The 26,305-nt window shown below is 39.5% G+C and overlaps 1 protein-coding gene across 5 annotated transcripts; it reads left to right on the top strand.

Annotated features, from left to right (window-relative positions):
* The first annotated feature begins 312 nt into the window (after positions 1-312).
* Positions 313-25,231, top strand: map3k15 (mitogen-activated protein kinase kinase kinase 15). 5 transcript variants are annotated; one of them, XM_074621607.1, is made up of 30 exons: positions 313-763; positions 3,269-3,408; positions 4,006-4,029; positions 4,241-4,321; positions 5,586-5,779; positions 6,127-6,295; positions 6,405-6,511; positions 7,653-7,823; positions 7,918-8,030; positions 8,292-8,451; positions 8,780-8,930; positions 9,025-9,132; positions 10,644-10,693; positions 11,032-11,127; positions 11,269-11,356; positions 11,457-11,590; positions 12,419-12,546; positions 12,862-12,992; positions 13,079-13,184; positions 14,980-15,137; positions 15,247-15,406; positions 16,189-16,384; positions 17,780-17,954; positions 19,076-19,261; positions 20,265-20,370; positions 20,516-20,759; positions 23,618-23,730; positions 23,814-23,920; positions 24,008-24,084; positions 24,393-25,231. In XM_074621607.1, exons 1-30 carry the CDS (start codon positions 445-447, stop codon positions 24,484-24,486), a joined length of 4,086 nt encoding a protein of 1,361 aa, XP_074477708.1. In that variant the 5' UTR covers positions 313-444; the 3' UTR covers positions 24,487-25,231. The 5 variants fall into 5 exon arrangements, with proteins under 5 accessions (XP_074477708.1, XP_074477707.1, XP_074477706.1 ...); XM_074621606.1 differs by having other exon boundaries at positions 15,247-15,430; positions 16,189-16,366; XM_074621605.1 differs by having other exon boundaries at positions 15,247-15,430.
* Positions 25,232-26,305: the final 1,074 nt, after the last annotated feature.

The following is a 26,305-nucleotide window of genomic DNA, read 5'->3' as shown; positions in this document are numbered from 1 at the left end:
AGTTCAGTTAAAAAACTGCACTGTTTTTAGCAATAACAGGTTAATACTGTTGAAATCCTGCTGTAAATTAACAGCAACTGTTAACAGTGTATAGACCATAGTGCCAATGTCGCCCATGAAACCAGAGTGAGAGGTAACTTCTGGGTGCATGTTGTTTTCTCCCCCTCTCTCTCTCCACATGTCCTCCTCTCCATCCTGGATCTAGTCGGATCCAGTCTGGGTTAAAGTGGACTTCTTGGTGCGAGATAATGAGCAGATGATGTGAGTTAATGAGGCGGAGAGGAACAAACTCAGACGCGCTGCTCTCAAGCTGCGACAGGTGCGCAACAGGTGAGCGAGAGGGAGCACGAGACGAGGAGATAAGAGGACAGATTAAAGGAAGTAACAGGAGGAAGAGGCGGACAGTGAAGGAAGGAGATAAAGCAGAAACACCAAGTTCCCGGTATGGATACTGGGCAGAGCTCGCAGGTCTCAGACATGGGAGGAGAGCACTCCGCCGGGGTGAGCGTGGTGGACCGGGACCAGAGGGACCGAGAGAGGACCGACGTGTGCAGCCCGTGTCCGCCGGCCAAGCAACGCTCTCTGCGTGTTGTTTACGTGCTGAACGACGGTCTGAAGTCGGTGATGGCCAGCAGCCCGGAGTCCGGAGCGCTGCAGAGTCTGCAGAGCGCCTGCGACGCGGAGAGCGCGCTGCTCACCACCTTCACCTTCGGTCGGCTGGACTTTGGAGAGACGTCGGTGCTGGACAGTTTCTACGATGCAGGTAATGAAATGCATGACTTTGGGTCATCTACAAGTGAAAAGATAAGTTCAAAATGCGTAATTTATCTTGAAAAGTCATGTTGTACGCACAAGTTTGCGTAAAAGTTGTTGAATGCATGTTGAAGTAGTCACTGAAATGCTGTTGAAACAACAGATATACTGTGTGCAAACTATCAACATCAGTGCTGGACAGTTTCTACGATGCAGGTAATGAAATGCATGACTTTGGGGTCCTTTACAGGTAAAAAAAAATACGAGACGTTGAGGTTAAAAATGGGGTAATTTATCTTGAAAAGTCATGTTTTACGCATAAGTAAAAGTTTTTTCAACTGCATGTTCAAATAGTCACAGAAATATGATACGATACGATACGATACAACTTTATTGTCAGTTTGCACTGAAATTCATTTTGCATCCATAGGCAGCTCAGTTTGAGAAAAAGTACACATCCAATAGACATACTGTTACCAGAGACAGACAGACAGACAAGTAAGACCCATCAGACATAAAAAACAAAACACATCACCATTATTCATACATAACCCATTACAAAATGACCATCTGTCCTCTGGATTTACATCTCTTTAGCAGCACATTCATTACTAGAAAATGCATTTCCTGCTGAGAATGCATGGGAATGCTGACAGCTGAAATTTATTGCAAAGCATTGCTGAAAATGCAGAAATGTGAAATGACTTGCCTAAAAATGTTAAAGCTCAAATGCATTGCACTGCACTGCTGAAAACCCTAGAAGATGAAAAGTACAACTGGCAGAGTTGGAAGCTGAACTGCATTAGGGGTAATTTATCTTGAAAAGTCATGTTTTACGCACAAGATGCATAAAAGTTGTTTCAACTGCATGTTGAAATAGTCACTGAAATGTTGTTGAAACAATGGATACACTATGCGCAAACTATATGTATTTAGAGCAGTAAATCTCCAAAGTCCTACTGGGAATTTACAAATTCTCACATGTGCAGTATGACTATTATTATAAGGCTAACTCACTCATCTCACAGATAATTACTCCCACACAGCATCATCTTTCATCCTTCCAGCTTCTAGAGTGTATTAGACAGAATATTGTTATTAAATTAAATTATGGTGCGTTTGAGTGACAATTTCAGAACTATTTAAAAAAGGTTTACCTTTATTTATTCAGGAGAGAAAGAGTGACAGTGTGGGGAAGTCTTCTGTGGTGTGTGTGAGTGTTTTATAAAAAGGAAGATAAGGTGATTGAAAAGGAAGACATTTAAAGTCTCAGTTCCACAATGACTCAGAGTGAAAACCTGAAACACATGAGGCATTATCTGCTGCTAATGTTGAAGCAATTTTTTCCACAAGAAGCATTTAAATCAGGCATGTTTATGGACAGTATTAGAAGATAGCAAGATTGCCATGAACTGTACTATAGTCTACACATTAGTAGGCTATAGTGTAGCCTAAGACAGTAAGTATGGCCAAAATTAATGCGTTAATTGAAAACATTAGAAGCCATAGCATTGCAATACTTCAATAATTATTTAAAATCAGACTACATCTATATCTGACTCTTTATGTGGCTTATCATTTATTTGCTAATACAATTACTAAGATGAAAGAATCTATTTGGTTAAAAAGTTAAAATATCAATGGATGATGGAGACGAACAGCCACAAAACCTCTTTCATTTGTCTTTTAGATAGGATGTTTGGTTGCTGCTTGGTATAACAGGCTCAATAAAAGCTTGTTATCAGTTTGAGTCTTAGCAGGTACAACACAGGTGTAATTATTAACATTCATTACGGCTCAGCGCCATTCAAGTTCCCCAGTAAACCGCAGAGCCAGCATGCACAATGCAGGGTGGGACTGGTAAACTGTGGTTTGCCTGACGTGACATGTCTGAGAGTCTGCTGTGAGAGACGTCTTTGTATACACAGTACATGATGTTAACCTATAATTAACAGACAATTAGATTGCTAATATGAAATGCATGTTTAATATCCATGCTAGCGGTGTGGCTCACTTTGACTAAAATATCTTGGAAGGATTTTTATGAGGTTTTGTGCAGTTCCTGCCCTAAAGTGGATGAATCTTAGTGACTTTTGGTGATCACTCGACTTTTTCTCTAGCGCCACCATGAGGTTGACATTTGTGTTTTTTTATCGATGTGTTGACAACCTGAGTATAAAAAAAGCACAGAAACGAAACTGGTGCTTTTTTTGACAACCGCCGCGAGTAAAACTAGTGAGTAGTTAGAATCCTGATCCACACTCCAGACCAGCTGGTGGCGGTAATGCACGATGGTAATGCACCATAAAGTTGTTTGCCAATCGCCATAAAACTCCAACAACGAAGAGTATTCCCACTTTGCTAAGGTCAGAGGTCATGGATGATGGATCAGATGCTCGCCTTAAAGCCTGTAGTGATTCAGAGTGTCTTACTCAAGAGCTGATAGTTTGAGAGTGTTTTTCTGTTGTTGTCACCCCCTTTATGCTCATCTTCGTGGTCGTCTCCCTCCTTCCAGACATCGCGGTTGTTGACATGAGCGATGTGTTCCGGCAGCCGTCCTTGTTTTACCATCTGGGCGTGAGGGAGAGCTTCGACATGGCCAACAACGTCATCCTGTACCACGACACCGACCCTGACACTGCCCTGTCACTGAAGGTACTCCCACACACACATGCACCTCTTTGTATCTCCTGTCGGTGGATTCAGAGTTCATGGATGCCATTCCTTGGCAGCTCCTTAGAACAAAGTGAACCACTGTGTTATTTACAGACTAGTGTGTGTGTGTGTGTGTGTGTGCGTGCGTGTGTGTGTGTGTGTGTGTGTGTGTGTGTGTGTGTGTGTGTGTGCATATTGGTCAGTGTTTGTGTGAAGTACATGTAGCAGCTGTTTGAAGTAGTAATGTGGCAGTACACCTCAAGAGTACACAAGAAAACACACTGTAGCTCTGCTGTCCAGTCTTTAAATCCATTCTCATTAGAGCTGCAACGATTAATCGATTAGTTATCAACTATTAAACTAATCGCCAACTATTTTCATAATTGATTTATTGGTTTGAGTAATTTTTTAAGAAAACAAAAAGTTAAAATTTCAGCTTCTTAAATGTGAATATTTTCTGGTTTCTTTACTCCTCTATGTCAGTGAAATTAATATCTTTGAGTTGTAGACAAAACAAAATGTTTGAGGACGTCATCTTGGGCTTCTTTCATCATTAAGCCTCAATCCTCATATGCTCTTTGTTTTGTCTCCTTACAGGACATGGTGGCACAGAAAAACACAGTAAGTTAATGTGTGTGTGTGTTACAGTGTGATTTATGTGCACACACCGTCTCGCGCTATTTGTGGAATAACGTTCGTGACAAATGCCGTTCTTCTTCTCACGTACAAATACATTCAGGACATGCTTTCACTCTGTTCTCACTCTCACACACACACGCACACATTCATCTTTTAACATATGTACTGTGTGTTTATCTGTGTGTGTGTGGAGAAGGCCACTCGTCCTCCAGCGGTAGGTTTTCCCTGGGTTCAGTTGCCTCCAGAATACAGAGGCTCTGGAATGCGTAATAAAGTAGGTACACCAGGGCATGCTGGGAGATTTTCTCACAGACTAATAATATTAACAAACATGGAGGAGTGGCTAAAAAACACACCCTGACCTCGCCATGGGATGTTGTGTGAATAACAAATGAAATGCCATAACAACAGCATGTAACTCACAAAACCAAAGAAGGATAACATGAGTTTTGGACACTCTGATGATGAGTATCTCAACTTAAGCTGCTGTGAAATAAAACCACTATTTCATCTGAGATGAAATGATAACATTTGTGGTGCTCTGCTCTGCGGAGGAGGAGGTCATGGTCACATATACTACATTCAGAATGGGCTGCTCATCCTCTAGTTCAAAGTGATGCTGAATTTTGGTTCACTCTCCCACCGTCGTTTTCGGACGCAGGAGGCAGCGAAAAAGCTCTAAAAACCCACTGTACACGTAAACCTGCTCAGCACCAAACAGCAGAAGTTATGTTAAAGGGACAGTGTGTAGGATTTGGCAGGATCTAGTGGTGTGGTTGCAGATTGCAAACAACTGAGTACCAGTTTCCAGAGACTACGGTAACGTGAGCCGCAAGAGGGCAAAACTGTGTTAATGCAGTTTGTCTCGCTCAGAGGCCACCCTTATCCTAATAACACTACTTTAGGAGCAACGTAAGTCAGACGGTGGCTGCTCGACGGTACCACGGTTTAGTTAACGCAGTTTCACAAGCGTGTCGGAGAACTATGGTGGCCTTCAGGTAACGTGAAAACGTGAAAGACTCTCTAGAGCCAGTGGTTGGTTTGTCCGTTCTGGGCTACTATAGAAACATGGCATTTTTTTCATGGTGATTTATTTGCCAGTGCTTTTAAAAAATAAATTAATGACATAAAATTTACAAATAACACAACACCACAACAAAAATAAAGACCAAACGACTGTCAAAGAAAGAAAAAGAAAGGACAAAAAGGAAATAAAAAAGAAACGACAAAGAAAAGGAATGGTGTTTTTAGTGTGTGTTGGTTCTTGCTGTTCTGGATATTTAACAGCCATGTGAGCCTCATTAATTCAGCTAACCTTTGCTGATGTTGTCATGATGCTACCAAACAATCTCAGTAGTGTACTGATCCTCCTCATTAATCACTATAATCCCCAATCTCTCCATGCCTTGCTCTACCTTGTCCCCTTTTACACCTGGCATCAGCATCCGGCCTGCCTTTTTATCTGCATTATATTTATAAGCGACTCCGGTACTCACAGTCAAATCTGAATCCTCTTGAATTTCCTTTTCTCCTTCCAGGCATCCAGTGGTAACTACTACTTCATCCCCTACATAGTGACTCCTAACCACGAGTACATGTGCTGTGAGAGTGACGCCCAGCGCCGGGCCAGTGAGTACATGCAGCCCAGCTGGGACAACCTGCTGGGGCCGCTCTGCGTCCCCCTGACGGACCGCTTCACCAGCCTGCTGAAGGACATCCACGTCACATCCTGGTGAGACACATTTTAAAACATGAACCTGATCATACACAGGTTATCTTATTAAACTCACGTGAAGGTGGGAAGCTTCATTCGCTCCAAAATACAGCTGCAATTCATGTTCCATTAGCTTGCATCGTAACTCTCTCTTACAAAAACTAAACCCACAAGTATGATCCAAAGAGCACATTGTTTTTACTTTTTCCCCAAAAAATCTGTGGATTTATTATTTGTGTTTTCTTTCCATGTTTCTTGTATTAAACATTTTCTGAGCTGGCTTTTCCCAAGAGGACATCATTTACTGTGATAGTGTCTTTTTTGCAGCAGGAGACAAAACATGTTTTACTGTGTGTCTTCTGCAGTGCTTCCTTTAAGGACACCCTGCTAAATGACATCAGGAAGGCCAGAGAGAAGTACCAGGGAGAGGAGCTGGCCAAGGAGCTGTCTCGCATCAAACTCCGAATCGACAACACGGAAGTCCTCACCCAGGACATCGTCATGAACCTGCTGTTTTCTTACAGAGACATACAGGTACAAACACACAACACAGTCTTATTATGGAGAAACTGTATACAACAACATTATATATATAAGTTGCAAAACACATACATTAAATGATTTCCCCTTATCTGACCACCAGGACTACGATGCCATGGTGAAACTGGTGCAGACTCTGGAGATGCTGCCGACTTGTGATCTAGCCACGCAGCCCATGATCCAGTTCCACTACGCCTTCGCCCTCAACAGGTAAGCTGGATTCAGACTCAGGCCTAGAGAAGAGTCCATGCATAGTTTACACACACAGGGTACACTGTTTATACAGTTAGTTATTTACATATTTACATGTATGAATACTTTAATCAGTGACTTTAAAACAGTTGCAATAATCTGCTGAATCTACCTCTGTGGTTTTCACATTTACCTCGGTCTTATTCATCCTAGTTTCTGATTGGTTAGTTCAGTCACATGTGAGTTAGGAACAAGGAAGTGTTGTTATTGTGAAGCTGATGAAGTGGGAAGAGCAGTAAAGTCAAAGAAGTGCTGCTGAAGACAGTTATCCGTTTTCATCCGGCTGTTTCTTCTCAACAAGAGTGATCTAACCACTTCATATCAATCCTCACGTTACAGGAAGCTTTTACTACCAAACATTTTGGCCCTTTTTTTTGTGATGCTAAAGTCATAACTTTTTATTTTTTCATCCATCAAATTCATTGCTAACATTCAAAGCTTTCATTCCCTTTTCACTAACTTTTCACTCTTTTTGTTTGAATCGGTGGCTTTACTTTGGACACAAACATTTGCAAGGCTTTGGATAAGTGCACAAACTAATTATAGTTAGATATATTTATTGATCCCACATGGAGGAAGTAGGTGTCTATTTTTGATTTTTACCTTTACATTTAAGCCAAATCGGAGAGTCCCGGAGAGTCAAAACAGAGTCACTAGCTGCATATTTAATTGAGTTAAGACCAGATTCTGACTTTGTGGCAGCTGTTTTACTAAATAAAGGAAATTATTATCCCATAAAAATGTATAATTTTTCTAAAAAACAGCATGTAAAACTATCACAAAGAGACAGGCATCTAGTTGGAAAGCTAAATCAAGTTAAAGGTACAGTAACTGGAGAGGTCAAAGCTAGCTTTAAAACATAGCGAACTCTATATTAACTTTTTTTCCCCCTAGGTGTAAGTTTAATTGAAAAATACCCATTTTGATGAACTTGGTAATTCAGTTTAATATTCCATATACTGTAACCAAATGAGGTTTGGCTTAGTCATTTATATGATTTAGTGTGGTTAAGCTATCTTTAAATCACTTATTTAATGATATTTATGTATTAAATTGTGGATTTTATTTAACGTTAATGTACACATGTGTATGTGTGCAGGAGGAACAGTCCTGGTGACAGGGAGCAGGCTCTCACAGTGATGCTGCAGGTGTTGCAGTCGTGTGAACATCCGGCGCCGGACATGTTCTGCCTCTGTGGACGGATATACAAGGACATCTTCCTGGATTCCGACTGCAAGGACACCAAAAACAGGGACAACGCTATACAGTGGTGAGAATATACACATATACTTTAATGCACTCTAATCTCTTCCACATGCTATCATAAATATGTAATCTGCATCTTATTATTTGCATTCTTAAAGGTACAGAAAGGGCTTTGAGCTGCAGCCGACTCTCTACTCTGGTATCAACCTGGCTGTCCTCCTCATAGTCGCTGGACTACAGTTCGAGAGCTCCATTGAACTGAGGAAAATAGGTACCAAGGCTTGATTTACCAAGCCAGTACACAACTCGTAAACCAAGCTGGAACTGTCCGATACGAATATTTTCAAATGTGTCAGTTTCTTTAAATGGCCCATTGTTTACTGTATTCATTGTTCAGTTTCAGAATATAAACACATGGTGAAATTGTGTCTTTTGGGTTTAGTAGAGGTCATCCCTTGCAGTCTAATTTAAGCTCGATGGTATTTATAAATATTCTACAATGTTTTCACACGTATAATCTGATGTTTTAAAGGTGTGAGGTTGAACAGTCTGCTGGGACGCAAAGGTTCCCTGGAGAAAATGAATAACTACTGGGACGTGGGCCAGTTCTTCACCGTTAGCATGCTCGCCAACGACATCCCTAAAGCTACGCAGGCCGCCGAGAAGCTCTTCAAACTCAAGCCGCCTCTCTGGTAAAGACATTCACAGAAAAGTATTTTTATGCTTTAACTTACTCTATTTCTGCAGAAGAATGACTGTAAAGGAAATAGACTCAGCTAATCAAGGAAATTCATGTTATTAATCAAAATAGTTGTGTTTTAGCCAGAGTTATATTCTGTATTTTCAAATACCAGTGACCAGCTGACTACAGGAGGACTAAAAGGAGGCTCTGATAATGGCTAGCTAGACAAACCCCCTTCAAAAAATCCACAATTTGACTCTTATTTTTGTGGTGTTTTTTTTATTGTGTGTCATGTGTATTATTTTCCATTGATTTGTCTTATGTGTATTTACTTCCAGGTATTTGCGGTCGGTGGTGCAGAACCTGCAGCTGATCCAGAACTTTAAGAAGACGACGGTGGAACATTCTCCTCATGGAGAGAGACTCAACTTCTGGATGGACATCATCGTCGAGGCCACGCAGGGCACCACCAATCGACTGCGCTTTCCAGTACGAACACACATAGGCTACGCAAACAAACACACTCGATCAGATCATATTCAGAGACTCGTGTTAACATGTCTTTTATCTCTTTGTGTTACAGGTGTTGATTCTGGAGCCAACTAAGGTTTACCAGCCCTCCTATGTGTCCATTAACAACGAGGCTGAAGAGAAGAACGTCTCGATCTGGCATGTTTCTCCTCCCGAAACGGTAAGAACATCATCTTCTTAACCACATAACCCCTCACTGCATTACACCATTGATAATTAACTGTCGCTAAGTGCGTTTTCATCCACCTGTTTTCATGCACATTTTCAATATGCGCATAAAGTATCACAAAATAGTTTTCACGCCTGGCTAAGTTGGAAAAGATGGTGTATCGATGGAACCATATAAAGAATAAATCATGACGCGCATGAAGTATGTGACTTAAACGTTACTCAAGCTTCCCCTGAAGAGACAAAAAAATAGCGACAGAAAAAAACACATCAGCCATATATTCAAATGAATACATAAAGCAAATAGAAATGCCATATTTCCATGACTTTTCTACATGTTTTTTTCCACCGTTTGAGGTTTGACTGGCACTCTTTCTTTACAAAATATGTATTTAGTCTTTTTCGAGAGCCTAGCTAGAATACAAACAAACAAGAAAATAAAAAAAGAAAACACAAACGGACACAGCCAATCCTGGGTAGTAACAGTCATAATTTAATTTATTATAAAGCAGTTTTTCTTTAAAAAAAAGTGTATATACCAAAAAAAGGAAATTACACAGCAAGGTGCTTTACATTGGACACAACACATTAATCTGTGCCTTGAAAAAATGTAAATACAGGGTCCCAGATCTTACCGAAAACAACTCCTCTATCTTCATTATAAAATCTCAGTCTCTCCAGATGTAGCTCCAAGGATGGATGAGTGGATAAAGTTCCCAACGCTACCCAAAAACCAGCGATAAACAATGAAAGATGCTTTTCCAGTATGTTTAAAGTTTATTGCATGACCAGAAAAGAATGTGTTAAATTACTGATCATAGACTTAAATCGATTACAAACAAGTGAAACATCAGCTGTGTGACTGGCACTCTTTTAATTACATCATCACGTCGTGTCCTTTTATTCTTGGTTTAATGGCACCCGACTGGAGAAATCAACATCCTAATATTTGCATAACGGTACTGGATGGATGTTGTGGAATTTCTGATACACAAGTTAACTCAGTCAATAAGAAGGAAGAGGCCCCGGAGCTGTTGATGTCTTACACAGAAGGTTTATTGAAGCTTGATCAAGGAGCAATTATCAGGTCTCCACTATTGATGTGCTCTCTGCATGAAGGCCTCACGACTCTGCCCTTTCCCCTGAAACAGCAGCTGTGTGAATGGCGCTCTTTTAATTACATCATCTCGATGTGTCCTTTTCTTCTTGGTTTAATGGCACCCGACTGGAGAAATCAACATCCTAATATTTGCATAACGATAGTGGATGGAAACCTGCATTAATTATCATTTTCTTTTGCTGATTTTTCTGGAAATTCAGTTAAAATTTGCTACATTTGGATGGAAACCTGGCAACTTTTATCAAAAAGGAACATCGCACACGTGCTTTCTCCTTCTGCTCCTCATCCCTTTTTAAAATTATACTTTGAGTTAGTCCTGCTTGAATGTGTGACCGTTCTGCACAAATGTGAAAAATTAAAAACTTAATTTGCTTTCATTACAGAAAGGGATCCATGAGTGGAACTTCAATGCAATGTCCATCAAAGGCATCAGGTATGAATGTTATTTTGGAGCTGAATAAGATGCAAAAGTTCCCAAACTGTTTTGCATTTTGGACATTATGCAACTAAAACACAAAACGTGTTATTGTTTATTTGGGTTTATTACTGTACGTGGTATAAAGTTCATTTTTGCTCATAAAATTTGGTTGCAAAGTCCTACATGTATATATAATAAAAACAGTTTTCACATGTACAATAAAACGTTTAATGGATGATTTAAGAGTACATATAAATATATTTCTTAATTGTGTCAGAAGATGTAATTTAACAGAGAAAGAAGAGAAAACAATTTATTTAAGTTTTCATCTACTCCAACTCTTCTGTCTGCAGCATCAGTAAGTTTGATGAGCGATGCTGCTTCCTCTACGTCCACGATAACTCAGACGACTTCCAGATCTACTTCTCCACTGAGGAGCAGTGCAGTCGGTGAGGACACACACCTCTAGATGTGTCTGTGTAGGTGTGTGTGCTTGTCTGTGTTTGTGTTTGTACAGTACGTATGTGCGATTGTATTGCAACATGATCTTATGGTCATGAATTGGAAATAATTATAATGTCGTATTTCAGGTTCTGCTCCATGGTGAAGGAGATGATATCAGATGGTACGGGGAACGCTGTGGAGCTGGAGGGGGAAGGAGACGGAGACACACTGGAGGTCATAAATATAGACATTATTTTACAGTAAATATTAATATTTATAGCTCTAGGGGCCAGTTGCCTAAAAATAATAAATAATAATATTTATGTTTCTACAGTATGAGTATGATACCGATGAGACAGGGGACAGGGTGGTGTTGGGGCGGGGCACCTATGGAGTGGTGTACGCTGGGAGAGATGTCAGCAACCAGGTCCGAATCGCCATCAAAGAGATCCCTGAGAGAGACAGCAGGTAGGTGTTTGTGGAGAAAGATGATGATCAAAGTTTGCCATTCAAAAAGTTGTAGAAAAATGTTTTTCCATTCTATTTTACAGTCACAGAATTGACTGTTCGATGAAGAAATCGAACTTGTTAAAATTCATATAAGTGCACATAAACAGCATTTCAGAGTCATGTTAAGAGAAATAGTGATATAGTCTTGAAGAGCAACCTAACACCAGATGTTTGGATTATGGGACAAGGGATGGTAAATGTTATATCTTGTGTGTTAATGAATGTCTTACTCTTACAACACCAGGTTGTTTGTCCTAGTTAGTTATGTAAAAATAGGAGAATGTGAAGCAGGTTGATGCTGTAACTGGACAACGTATCTTCATACAATGCGTTCTCCTATGAATGTCCAGCAACACGTGTTTATTTCCACTCGTGACATGCGTACAGTCTTTTCAAAATAAACATCTGTCTTCACAGGAAACAACTTTAAGTTTAAACAACAAAACTACTTTATTAGGTTTAGGAAAACATTGTGGTTCGGGTTAAAATAACTACGGAAGTGGCGTTACTTAAGTACGGATGTTACGTGACAAATCAATGTTGACTTCTGGTTCAACTCGAGATACACAACCAGTGGTCTCCTGGGTTAAAGTCTGGTGTTTTTTAGGACCCACCCATCCATCCCGACCTCCTCCCTACGTGGAATTTGTCGTTCTTTATACCGATTACGTGGATTACATACTAATTGATTTTGTGTGATAGATATAAATTGCATTGTATGCATTATAAGCAAAGGGAAAAAAGTATTTGTCTTTGGTTCATTCTCTCTCTCTCTGTGTGAATTAGGTATTCCCAGCCCCTTCATGAAGAGATTGCCCTCCACAAGTACCTGAAGCACAGGAACATTGTTCAGTATTTGGGCTCCGTTTCTGAGAACGGATACATCAAGATCTTCATGGAACAAGTGCCTGGAGGTGCGTTTGTACCAGAGAGAAAGATGGTTAAACAACAACAAAGCTGTGTGAATAGGACTAGTGTTTGTTCAGGAAACCCTTCAATCCTTAAAAGTCCTACTAGAACAGTTCAAAATACTGTGTCTACTTTGTGCTTTACTGATAATTTCATCCTGCGCAGGTGGGCAGATATTCTTGATTCATGATGGACGAGTTGTCTATTTCAGAGACCGATGCTTGTGACCTCTCTGGTTACTGGGCGGTCTCTCTAACTGCTTGGTCATCTTCCCATGTCATGATTCAGGTTTTGGACACTCCTTCTCTTCCTTTCTCCAGGAAGCCTGTCAGCGTTGCTGCGGTCTAAATGGGGCCCGCTGAAGGAGGCGACGATCATCTTCTACACCAGACAGATCCTGGAGGGGCTCCGGTACCTGCACGAGAACCAGATCGTCCACCGAGATATCAAGGTACGAGGAAGCACGTCGAACGAGACCTTCGTACAACACAGTCTGTGGTTCGATCAAGTGTAACATGTCTGCTGTTTCTCCATCAGGGTGATAATGTGCTGGTGAACACCTACAGTGGTGTCTTGAAGATCTCAGACTTTGGTACCTCGAAGCGGTTGGCAGGAGTCAACCCCTGCACAGAGACATTCACCGGTAAAAACTTCTTCTTCTACAATACATTCAGTTGTTGTCTCGCTAATATCTTGTACACAAAAACATACATTTTATTATATATATATATATATATATATATAATTTATATATTTTGCAAATTTCCCCACTGTGGGACTAATAAAGGAATATCTTATTTTATCTTATTTGCCAAAATAAAATGGGACCCATTTTCAATCACATATCTGGAGGTCAGAGGTCAAGGGACCCCTCTGAAAATGGCCAAGCCAAAATTTAGGGCAATCTGGAGCGTTATTTATCCTCCTTCGCGACAAGCTAGTATGACATGGTTGGTACCAATGAATTCCTTACGTTTTCTAGTTTCATATGATACCGATATCTAGCTTTAAAACTGGATTCATGATGATACCTCCATGGAGCTCCAGGAATGTAACAGTGACGACATTTACATGCACAAAATATTCAGTTTTTTTGCCCTCATTCTGAAAAAGTCAATATTCCTACAAAGCTGTTTACATGGCTGATGAAAATGAATATTCCTCAAATATTCCCGTTTACATTGAGCCGCGCATTCTCCGATTAACGTAACAACGGTGGTGGACTTCTTGGACCGTGCGAACGCAGCCTCCCTCTTTCATTCCTTCAACCACCTTCTTGAAATTTGCGTATATCCAAAAAACTGTTAATATCCAAGTCTTTCTAAATGTTTAAAAGCAGGTGTGTTTCTCCTTCAGACCAGAAATGTGGGCTTTTCTTTTGGGCATGCATCTCTGCAAACTGTTGTTTAGTTGGTTTGTGTAAAACACAAACAGACAAGAGGCCACGTGTCGCAAACTGCCGCAAAAATTTATGGTTTTAAGACAAATATTTAACATTAAAATGATAAAATCCACCCTTTTTTTTTAACATAAAAGTGACACTAAACTAAATTATCTCAAAAATAACACTGTATACCACCACATAAAGCTTTGTCTAATACAAAATAATAAACTGCTCCAGTAATGGCATAGAGAGAGAGAGAAAGAAACTGCACACATCATAAGACAGTAATTCAGTCTTGAATGCGTAAATGGAGTCATTGAAATGTTGCAGTCTATGAGTGTAAATAACAAAAAGACCCTCAAAATGTCAAGAGCCACTATCAGCCTCTATGGAAACACTCAGACACACGAGCGTGTACGAACGTGCGTGTGCACGCGTACGAACATTCACATTCATTGGCCATCTGGCCTTCTCCAGCAGCCAGCGAGGTGTGTAATTAGATTAGCTAATCAAGCAGAGGCAGAAGGGTGTTTACCTTTCATTAGCAGGTGTGTGTGTGTGTGTGTGTCCTTATCTGTCTCTCCTCTGACTCCGTCTTTTTATAGCTCTCTCTGTCTCTCACTGTTTACATCAGCATTTGGAGAAGACCACAAATGCCAAATCTGATCAGAATTCCTGACTGCAGACCAAATACTCAGAGATAGAATAAAATATAACTCAGAAATTCCTCTTTGGGACTCACGTAACTCACGTCTTCAGGGTCATGTCTGTATTTCAAAAGCAAATGGTAAAAGTAGACGGTCTGTGTTCAAATGTGAAACATGTACACTAGTTACAGATTTGTTCTTTTTGGAATAAGACCTCCAGTGAGGTTAAATCTGGGTTTGTAATAAACGTTTAGATAAGATCCAGCTTTTGCCACGTGTCCAGATTTCTAAATGTCATCTTCATTTTGTGAGTCGATTTGTTGACACTGAAGCTAAATGATTTGATTGCCTCTCCTTATCTTTTAGAAATAATTATCCCATGTTACCATCTGCCTCTCTGTTTGCAGGTACTCTACAGTACATGGCTCCAGAAATCATTGATAAGGGCCCTCGAGGGTACGGGGCCCCGGCTGATATCTGGTCCCTGGGATGCACCATTATAGAAATGGCCACTGGGAAACCGCCCTTTCATGAGCTGGGAGAGCCGCAGGCGGCTATGTTTAAGGTAGGTATTGAATTAAATAAAGACACGGAGAAAGATATATTTATTATATTAGTTTTAAATCTTTCCAGACCGTGGATTTCTTTTGTGTGACCGTGGTTTTGTGTTTCAGGTGGGCATGTTTAAGATCCACCCAGAGATCCCTGAGTCCTTGTCGTTGGAGGCCAAGTCGTTCATCCTGCGCTGCTTTGAGCCCGACCCTCACAAGAGAGCCATCACCTCGGACCTCCTCAGAGACCCTTTCGTCAGACACAACACCAAGGGCAAGAAGAGTAAGATCGCCTTCAAACCATCAGGTTATTTCATACACACATCTACACAAACAAAACAATATAGTAACCAAAAATCTCTCAAACAATTTCTGTGGGATGTTCTCATAGATAGATGGATAACTTTTTTTGTTGTCATAAAGATAAGTTTTATTAAAGTATGCCCAATTTACAGCATAATTTCAATATGTACAGTAAGATACATAAACATTTCCATTAATGCATGAGAAAATAGACGCACAAATGTACTTGTAGAAAATAGGTTGATTATAAACATAATAATGATACATCAACTAAACATATATATACAAATAAAATAGTGATAATGACATATATAACATATTAGTAATAATAAACCTAACCTATAATAAAAGATAACATTAAATAAATAAATATAAAGTAAATAAATAAATCTATCATAAATACATATGAAAAAAACTTTTAAAAAAATAATACAAATTAGATAATAAGAATTTATCGCAAACTATTTTGATTGATTAATTGGTTTGGTTTATTGAGTTATGGACAAAACAAGACATTTGAGGACGTTGTCTTGGACTTTGGGAAACACTCATCGTCATTTTTCAACATTTTCAGATATTTTATAGACCAAACAACTAATCGAGAAATCGAGAAAATAATCCACAGTTTAATCGACTATGAAAATAATCGTAAATTGCGGCCCTAATAATAATAAAACTAAAACAAAAAACACACACACTTGGATACACATTAGTATTAATATGCACACGAGTGAATGCATATGGATCATTTTCATTTTGCAGACTACATCCACAACGTGTCGCTGCCGGTGCAGCTGCAGTGCGAGGCCACCGGGAGCAGCAGCAGTGAACACGGCTCCGTGAGCCCCGACTGTGACTCCAAACAAGATGTGTTCTTCGTGAAGAAGAAAAGCCCTGGCTCCGAGAACCTGCTCAAACCCCCCATCTCCAACTACTTGAGGTGTGTATGGAGTTTCAGGTGAGCGGGGTCAAGTTTATAGATTTTAACAGGACATCCAAAATTCAGAGGTGGGGCTCAGATTTCTTAAATATCTTTTATCTCAGCTGCTACTATTTTGCTGAATTTGTATAAAAAATGATCACTGATGTTAACCTGGCTAGTTAATAGCTTTCTTTGAACCCTTTTGAACTCTGCGATAGAAGTGATCCACCAGTGCTTACATTGGTATTTTTGCTTATTGTGATGTCATTTCTTGGAGTATCTTCAAATGTTTCATATCCCTAAAATCTCTACAGCCTAAGCTAAAACATTATGTCAGTCAATAAACTATAATAATTAATGAAAGTATTTCAAAAGATTTCTAAATGCAGAAACATGAACAAAATGTATTTATTAACACTCCATAAGTTATTTGAACTATATGCACATTTTTTAGTTTTTGAGATCTGCTCATTTTTATGAGAGTTTTGATAGTTTTGTTAGGTTACGCACATAACTTAACGTAATGACGTCATCAATATCTCACAACACGATGACGCTAAAGACAGAAGCCTTAGTTTTCTGCTGCAACAAGTATGAATGCTCTATTATAGTTTTTATTTTGGGATTGATATAAACAGGATTATGCTAACAACGATGACCCGCTTCCATTTCGAGGCAATGCTGTGGCGCCAGTGAGTGTTGTCACAACGTTTTGTACCACACGTAACGTAATGACATCACCACGAACGTACAACGTGATGACGCGAAATACAGAAGTCTTAGCTTTCTGCTGTAGAAAGAATTGATGCTCTAGCTATTATGGTTTTTATTTTAGATCGATTTAAACAGGATCATGCAAACAACATCATGCAAACAACATGCTTATTCTGAATGCAAAAAGAATGTATTATATACTCGTACAATATTAGAACTATGTGTTACTGCAGACTAAATCCTGCTGGGACAGTCCAGATCATGTGAGAGGATGTGAATGAATGTGCATGTGCATGTGTGTGTGTGTTTTGGTGGCAGGTGGCCTTATTGAGCCCACAGTGTGCTCCACTGCCTTTTACAACACTGATATAATGAGCTCTGATAAGTTTACAAGCTTCTGCTGGCGGCAGAGCACACACACGCACCATCACACGCACACCTGCAGATGCACAGACACAAACGTTTGCGTACGTACGTGCATGACCTGCCGCGCTGACTCATGCTGCCTCGGCACTTTCCTGGGCACACATAGTAGCCAGGAGAGGCTTGTATCTGTAAATAAACCGGACGGCGCGTCACGCTGTTGTAAATCAGTGTGTTATTTTATATTGCAGTGAGATCACTCTCTCTGTGTGTGTGTGTGTGTGTGTGTGTGTATGTGTGTGTGTGTGCATGTGTGTGTGTGTGTGTGTGCATGTGTGTGTGTGTGTGTGGCAGTGTTCCAGATGAGGGTTCGGTGTCGGAGGACCGCAGTGCCCCCCCCTCCCATGAGGACAGGGACGGCGGTCTGTTCCTGCTGAAGAAGGACAGCGAGAGACGGTCCATTCTGTTCAAGGTCCTCAATGACGACCAGGATAAGGTCATCTCCAACCTCAAGGAGAACCACATCCAGGTGTGTTTGTGACAAACTAACTAACACATTAACTGCGTAATCATCCACACCGGGAGCCGTATTCATAAAATATAGAAATATATAAACTAAATGAGTAAAGTAAGTAAATAGATCTGTAAATAGTCCTCCTATGCATAGGATTATAATATTTCTGACATTGGCAACTCCTAGTTTTAATAGCAAAAAAGAAGATATGCTGACATGCCAATAATATAATAATATATAATGATAATAATAATAATGATAATAATATAAATAAAGCAATAACAACTAATTCTTCTCCGCCATTGAAAGACAAACAGGGAGGTCTTTTTCGAGGAATGGTTCAAATGAATGACGCACATTAAATCTTTAATTGCAAGGACTAATAACTACCAAGAAAAGTTTTATGTCCGGTCTTACCTCATTTATGTTCAGTACTAATGTGGTATTTTATTTATACTTTGTGCCCAGCATTTTTTACTATTTTTATTTTATTGGTGTGGCTTATTTATTTTATTTTAACCATTATATATGTGTCCAGATTTGTTTTGTTTTGTTCCGTTTGCTTTGCAACCTGTTCTATATTGATGGTTGTATTGTGTTGTATTATGTTGTTTATCTATTGGAAAACTTGAATTACAAAAGACAAAGCAAATTCCAATAATTTTGGTCATTAAAAGTTAAAGAAAATATAAAATTTAGAACAGGTTTTATTCATTAAAATGGTCGTTAGCAGTTTCATTCAGGTCACATTTATTACGGCATCAATTCAGCTGAGTTTTCTAACCCATTAGTACACTCCCCTTGCACTACTGAGTGTAAAAATTACAAACACATGACATTATCCATGTGAAACCTTCTGATACTACCACTAGGGGGCACCAAAGTCAGACATTTGAGGACAAATTCTCATTCAAGAGGCTTTAAATTTGTAATATTAGTTGTACCTGAGAGTTTGTCTTTATGCTTAATGTGCAGTGTCTTTAACTTTGTAAATTTAGTTCCATTAATCTTTATCACTACATTGAGACATTTACAATGATGGGCTCAGTAAGCTTAAATCAGTGCTTTGCGGAAATGTTATTAGATTTCTGTATGTAAATGTTTGTGTGAATATGTATGTGTATGTGTATGTGTAGGGCAGTGAAGAGCTCCAGCTGTCCGTCGCACACATCAAGCAGATCATCTGCATCCTTCGAGACTTCATCCATTCCCCGGAGAGGCGCGTCATGGCGGCCACCATCTCCAAGCTCAAGCTGGACCTGGACTTCGACTCCACCTTCATCAACCAGATACAGCTGGTGCTCTTTGGCTTCCAGGACTCTGTGAGCACACACATACTGTATATACACACAGCTGGAAATTCAAGCTCATACTGTACATGCAAGCTGTTATACAAGGAATTCTGCCTTTTTAATTGATGGTTGGTACATTACAAAACACGGTGCATAAATGGCAAACTAGGTGCATGACAGAATGTTTAAAAGACCCCATCAAAGGGAAAGTACACAGATTTTGTTGATATTTGCAGAGCTAGTAGTCATGGTCACCGTCTGTCATGACCAAAATACAAAGAAAAAGCTCCTATACATACATATAACACATGTGCAAACTATAGTAGCCTGATACAAATAATTAAATTCATTAAAAACAACATTATTAAACATCTGTAATAAGGCAATATTTCAGTAACATTTCTAAAATGAATTGTTCTGATTTTATAGCAGAAATGACTGCAGAGTTTCTAAACACAGGAATTAATCACTATTAAGTGTAAATATGATGTTTATCCAATACAGAATTCTTATAAGTTATCAAACACTTTATTTTCTCTATTTTATATCAATTTAAAATATAAAAAATAGGACTTCCTGTTTGATATTAAACCAGACATTAGTGGCTTTAGTGGTTTAGTAGTCTGTTTATAAAGAAACATGATATTGTCATATCATGTTGTCATATTACTTAATAATAACGCAATACAAGTTGGATTTAGTGCTGTGACGCCGTCGACACATGTTGCTGATGTCGGCTTCTTTTTCATTTATCAGAACGTGTCATAGTGATAAATGTCGGTTCAACCGGTTTGCATAAAATCAAACCGGTGTAAGCTCCACATACCGGACCAGACCGGCAAAACCAGAAATCGACCCAACTCTACTTCCTGTGAACCAAACCGAGCAGAATGGTTTAGTTTCATCCAAAATGAAATCCAAAAAAGAGCTAATTTGACTTATCCAGACATGTCCAACTAACTCGAGTGAGTCTGTAGTTAGAGAATCATCCTCTGAATATCTGTCCTTGTTTGTTTGTATGTGATGTTCTCAGGTAAACAAAGTCTTGAGGAACCATCACATTAAACCTCACTGGATGTTTGCGATGGATAACATCATCCGCCGAGCGGTGCAGGCTGCAATCACCATCCTCATACCAGGTCAGAAGCCTGGCCTGAGCTTTTACCGCCATCTAGTGGACACATGCACAACTTCCTGTCCATCTGCATGTTTTCAACTGAACATTTACTCTTTAATATTTATATAATATATTACAAGTAATGAGTTTACACATGCCTTTCACAGAGCTGCAGACCCACTTCGGCCCGGCGTCAGAGTGCGAGGGAGCTGAGAAGGAAGACGAAGTGGATGAAGAGGAAGCGGAGTTCATTCCTGTTCTAGCTCCTCCTCACGCCGACGACCCCGGGACGACACCTGACCACGCCCACTCCGCGGCCATCACGCTAAACTCCGCCCCCTCCCAGGAGCATCAGCGCTCGCATCATCAACTGGGTGCACAGCTGGGGCGGCTCAAACATGAGACCAACAGGTAAAAACACACACACAGTTAAAGATTAGGAACACATAAAGCTAAAGACGTGGGAATAATACAAGTTTACACAATCAAAAACTACATATCAATCAAGTTGTATGGTGCAGTTTCTCCTATGATGTGGTTACATAAAGTGAGGGAGTGCCATTCAAAGATGACAACACATACATACCGTACTTTCAAACACACACACATGGAAAAACTGTTGTGAGCACACTGTGTGAATTAAGGTCGTGATGATGAAATTGTACTCGGTGGAAGAGACAGAAGGAACGGAAGGAACGTGTGCCAGCAAGCACAGACACACCTGTACCGTGCAAACACACACGCAGTATGTCACGAATACAATAGCTACAGGGCTGCGTGTGATGAATGTCACTAGATCCCACAGGGTGATAATGAAACAACTGGGTCATAACAGTGGAAGTGAAGGTGGAAAAACCTCAAAAGCAAAATCTTACCTGATCTTTACCATATTTAAGCACTAATATAACATCTAGGTGTTGCCATTAATAGCAAAATAAGCTGAACAATTGAATGTTTTTTTTGTTTTATTACACATTTTTTAAAGTTGAAGTGAAGTTCAATTTTCGTTTTTAGGACATATCTGGCAAAGACAGCTGCATAAAAGCAGCGTTATGTCAATAAAGACAATGATACGGAGCAATAGAAAAGCTCATAGAGATTATTCAATATTTAGAAAAGGTGATGTTAATGCCCTGCACAAGAGAGAGGCTATCTGGATTTTATACTTTGGACAAATTATTATTAAACACTTTACTTAAAGCAAGGCTAATTTATACATTTCAGAAGATTCTGATTTCAAATCAGTTGACATATCTGTTTTATAGGGAAAAACATTTTCTTAAAGAGTGGCCTATCATGAGTTGGATTCAGGTCATATTTAGTTACTTCGTTTATAAAAAACTTTTGGATTTCCATCCATCCATCTATTTTCTTCCGCATTTCCGATGCCAAGACGCAGGGGCAGCATGCTTAACGGGGAATTCCCGACGTCCTTCTTCCCAGCAGCGTTTTGCACCTCGTCCTGGGGGCAGCTCTTCCTCTTTCAGATTTCAAGATTTTATATTTTCCTGCCAACCCCCAAAATATGATACTGTAGGAGAAGCAGCTATTGCAGACATAATAAACATGCCAAAGTCTTCACTGATGCCAACTAGACACATGTGATCAAAGGATTCATTAAGTGCTACAACTCTTTTGTCTTTTAACTCCTGGAATGTTCCTGTACAGGTAGATGTAATGTTGGCAGGACTAGATGGAAACTAAAGAGGAGATTTGCATAAATATGCTGGCAATGAGGAATATTGCTACTCGAACTACACCCCCACAACAGTTCAAATAGAGGTGATACCTGAGTGCAGTAGAGAAAGAGATACCTTTTTAGATATCTCCCAGAGCACCTGCTCCTTTTTTGTAACAATTTTGTTTTGTTTTAAACAATAAGTATCAGTTTTTTTAATCTAAAATTAATAATTATCAATATAATGTCATAATGTAGCCCCACCTTGCTCTTGGTCTACAACCACACACCTGTAGCTCATACGTGTCTTTTTCCATTGAAGTGTCTATGTGTGTTTGTTTTTTTTACCCTGACGAATGCTTTTAGCCGAAACGCATTAGTGTCAGTCATTCATTATTAAACACTTCTGCTTTTGCTCAAGAGGCTCAAGAGTGCTTTCGATTTTTCTTTCTTTCTTGTTTGCATACCTCATGGTCTCTAGCCTGTGTAAAATGTTCATTTTATTTCCTGCTTGAACCAGTTTTGAAGCTTTATTAAGATATTGATCTGAGATCATCATCGCATGTCGCTCTACTTTTCCTATTAACTGGGACTCGAAGCTACAGTCAGTAGCCAAAAGTGGTGGAAAGTACCTCAATACATTTATTTAAGTGCTGTACTTTAGTACAATTTTAAGGTATTTGTTCTTTACTTGAGTATTTCCATTTTTTGCTACTTTATACTTCTACTCCACTACATCTCAGAGACAAATATTGTACTTTTTACTCCACTGCATATATTTTATAACTTAAGTTAAGATTAATAATACAAAATATTATCAACAAATACATTATTATGTATTAAATTGGATAAAGATAGGACTTTATTGATCCCTTGGTGAAATTCACAAGATAACGGACAGTATATAAAATAAAAAAATAAGCTCCACCTTTACCAGCTTCAACATTAAAGTAATGTACATTTTAATACATCAATCATTTTAATTTAATTTGATTTAATTTGATTTAATTTAATGATTCTGAAATGGGCCATTCTGCATAATGAGTTTAGTATATTTTGATGTTAATACTTTTGTACTTAAGTAACATTTTGAATTCAGGAATTTTACTTGTAACGGAGTATTTCTACACTATGGTATTACTACTTTTACTTAAGTACAAGATCTGAGTACTTCTTCCAGCACTGGCAGCCATACAGTTTGCCAGAGTGAACCGTCACATTCAACACAACACCCTTAAAAAGCTGAAATGTTCTTCTCCTTCTGTGCAGGTGTTGGAAGGAGACTTCGCGGTGTCTTTCACACTTGTCTGGTTAACATTAATGTTCCCATTTTTATTCCAGTGTTTCATTTCAAACACACTTTCTGACAGGAAGTTGGATTAACCAGTTTGCTAGTCTTACATGTAGGGCCAGACAAAGTGTAGGTGAGATTTGGAAGATGTGTGTCGGCTTCTTCTGTCGGCCTCGTAGTTACTCTACAACAGTATAATTGCTGCATACATTTCTATCTATTTCCATCTACACCATCCATCCCAGCCCTCCGTGCTGTGAGATTTAATGCTTACTATAACAGATGTCACTGTCGCTGCAGGCTGCTGGAGGAGCTGCTGCAGAAGGAGAAAGAGTACCAGCAGGTCCTGAAGGCAACGCTGCAGCAGAGAGCACACGACCTGGAGCTGGTCAGAGTCAGACACAGACCACCAGGTAAACACACCGATTAACTGATTGATTATTCTTCTGTTTGTGTTTCTCTTCTACTCTAACTCTCTGTTTTTTTTTGTTTACAGACATTTCCCCTCCCTCCATATTCCACATCCCAGCAGACCACGAGCCGGACAAGCAGCTCACCGATTGGCTGAAAGAGCAGGGGGCAGATGCCGACACCATAGATAAGGTTGAGTCTCTGTTGTGTTTAAGCAGCACCACAGCACATTGTGTTTGGTGTGGTTTTAAACTGATGACTGATGTGTTGTATTTGTAGTTTGTGCTGGAGGAATACACACTGACCGACATTCTCAATGACGTTACCAAAGATGACCTCCACTGTCTACGTCTACGGTATGTACTCACCATATCTGTGAATCCTGTCACAGCACATTTTGACAGAAAGGAACATCAAATCAAGCTACTCTTGGCGGCTGACAGATGTTATTCATGATTATTCGGGATTAATCTGTTCCCTTTTTTTACACAAGAAGTCTTCTAGTCAAAAAACAGAGAATAAAATGAAATATTAACACAATAAGACAGATAATAGGAGTTTAAATCAGCTTCTGAGAGTAGCTGAAGTAGGTCTTCCTCTCTGAAAGATGCATTTTGACGCCACCATACATTAATATATCATGATTAATCCATCTTCCCCTCAGGGGTGGAGTCATCTGCCGCATCTGGCGGGCCATCCAGCGGCACCGAGAGCGAGAGAGGCTGACGGGCGACGAACGCACGGAAGACGATGCATGACGGGATTCAAGGACTACAACTTCTGGAGGACTCTGTTTGCCAGAAAACACGCACACATCTGCACACTACAGTACCAGCCCTGCATGGCGATCTCTCTTCTCTATCTCTCTCCACAGTGCCTTTTCATGTTGTAGTCTCTGCGTCGTATGTACTGAATCTTTGTTTGACTGTTGATCTCCACACAATGTCAGACTGGACCAGACCAAAGCGCTTTAGTGCAGGCACTACTCTATGTATCTGTACGTGCATTTAAATGTGTATGTGTGCCACCATGTGTTTGTTGCTAGAGGATTTTGAAAGAAAAGCAAACATGGAAATGGTCTCCAGGACCTTTAGACTGATCTGTCTTTCAGTCCCCTTGTTTTTCAGCCAAATTGTAAACTCATTATAAAACAAGAAAAATGTTCTTGTTTCAGGTTGAATACTTTCATCATCTACTGGATAATTATCCCAAAACTGTGAAAAGCTAATGCACAAGTCTCATTGAAAACAATCTTCATCTAAATGCCTTAAACTTTGTAACATAAACATAATGTAGCAACATGCACACACATCATAACTGCCTTTACATTTGTACGCATGTTATTAAGATTTCCTTCATATTCTTAATCAAGTTAACTATTCTTTTCACCTCTCTGTGTACCTGTATTTAAATGTATGTGTTTTTTATTCCAACTGTTATTTGTATGTGATTGTTTGTTTCATTGATTGCTTTAAAACTGCCATAAACCTGGATATAATGAAATTGTTTCCCATTCTTTTGTTGTGAACTGTTAGTAGTCAGATATATGCACGGAATTAAATATGACACCAGTTTTTCCCCTTGCAAGGGCATTTTCTGTGTAGTAGGTTTGGCCTTTTATACTCTTTAGGACAATACAGAGGCGTTCAAATGGTCTCACAGAGATATTGAAAAGACAGAGTAACTTTAGACTCAGTGAGACTGTACTATCTTTCTGGTAGTTTACACAAAGCTCAATTTACTGCTGTTCTTCGCCACATTTTATTCATCTTCGAAGGGACAGTATATTTTTTGTAGAAGTATTTTAGTGGACAAAGAACGTATATTGCCAAGAAGTGAAAGTCAATTGTTCGTTCCACTGCAACGTCAGCGCCCAACAGCAAAGCTACACTTCTGCCGTTTTGGACTGAAAGCAACTGCCGGACGCTAGTAAAACGTCCCCCTAAAAGTGCTTTACAAGAGGAAAACAGAATTATTTCTATTCTATTGACATATTCTACGGAAACAGCCTGTGTTGAACAATAAAATATAATAGATCTAATGAGCGTTTTCAGTCCGAAATGGCGGCTGTGGCTAAAAAAAACACTGAAGTTTCTTTGCATTATGGTGCCTTCAAATAGGGTCGTGTTTACGAGATGAGTCCATATGAACGCCTCCCTCATGTCGTATTCACGACCTCATAAGTGCAACGTTTTTTGTCAGAAATGGTGGATAATAAGTTAATATATTGTGATTTTTTTTCTTATATTGGCTTTTTTTTCATAATTTTATAATAAGTCTGAGGAAAATGTTGATATTCCTAACGGTCTCATCTTTTTCCTCTGTCATTATTTACTATATCATGTTACCCACTTGCTAGCTTGCTAAATTATTAGCCGCTGTGGCTTCTAGACGCTGACAGTAACGTTGATATTGCCATTGCTTAGCAGCGGTGTTCTTCTCGACTTAACCACTTGAACACCGAGCATATTGTGTACATGACTTCCCATGATGTAAACACCAGAGTTTCATTTGAAGGCACCATCAGTTGACCTTCGCTAAGCCCCGCCCCTAGAACGTCCACTGTCCAATCCTACG

The sequence above is a fragment of the Sebastes fasciatus genome, chromosome 21 (assembly GCF_043250625.1).
Source record: "Sebastes fasciatus isolate fSebFas1 chromosome 21, fSebFas1.pri, whole genome shotgun sequence".
Lineage (NCBI taxonomy): Eukaryota > Metazoa > Chordata > Actinopteri > Perciformes > Sebastidae > Sebastes > Sebastes fasciatus.
Note: the sequence above shows the minus strand (reverse complement) of the source record. Positions and strands in the feature narration are given on the sequence as shown.

Coding starts and splice junctions, on each gene's coding strand:
- map3k15 (XM_074621605.1), top strand. CDS start 445: ATGGATACTGGGCAGAGCTCGCAGGTCTCAGACATGGGAGGAGAGCAC. Junction 11,128..11,268: donor ACTGAGGAGCAGTGCAGTCG/GTGAGGACACAC, acceptor GTCGTATTTCAG/GTTCTGCTCCATGGTGAAGG. Junction 19,262..20,264: donor TCTTTGGCTTCCAGGACTCT/GTGAGCACACAC, acceptor TGATGTTCTCAG/GTAAACAAAGTCTTGAGGAA.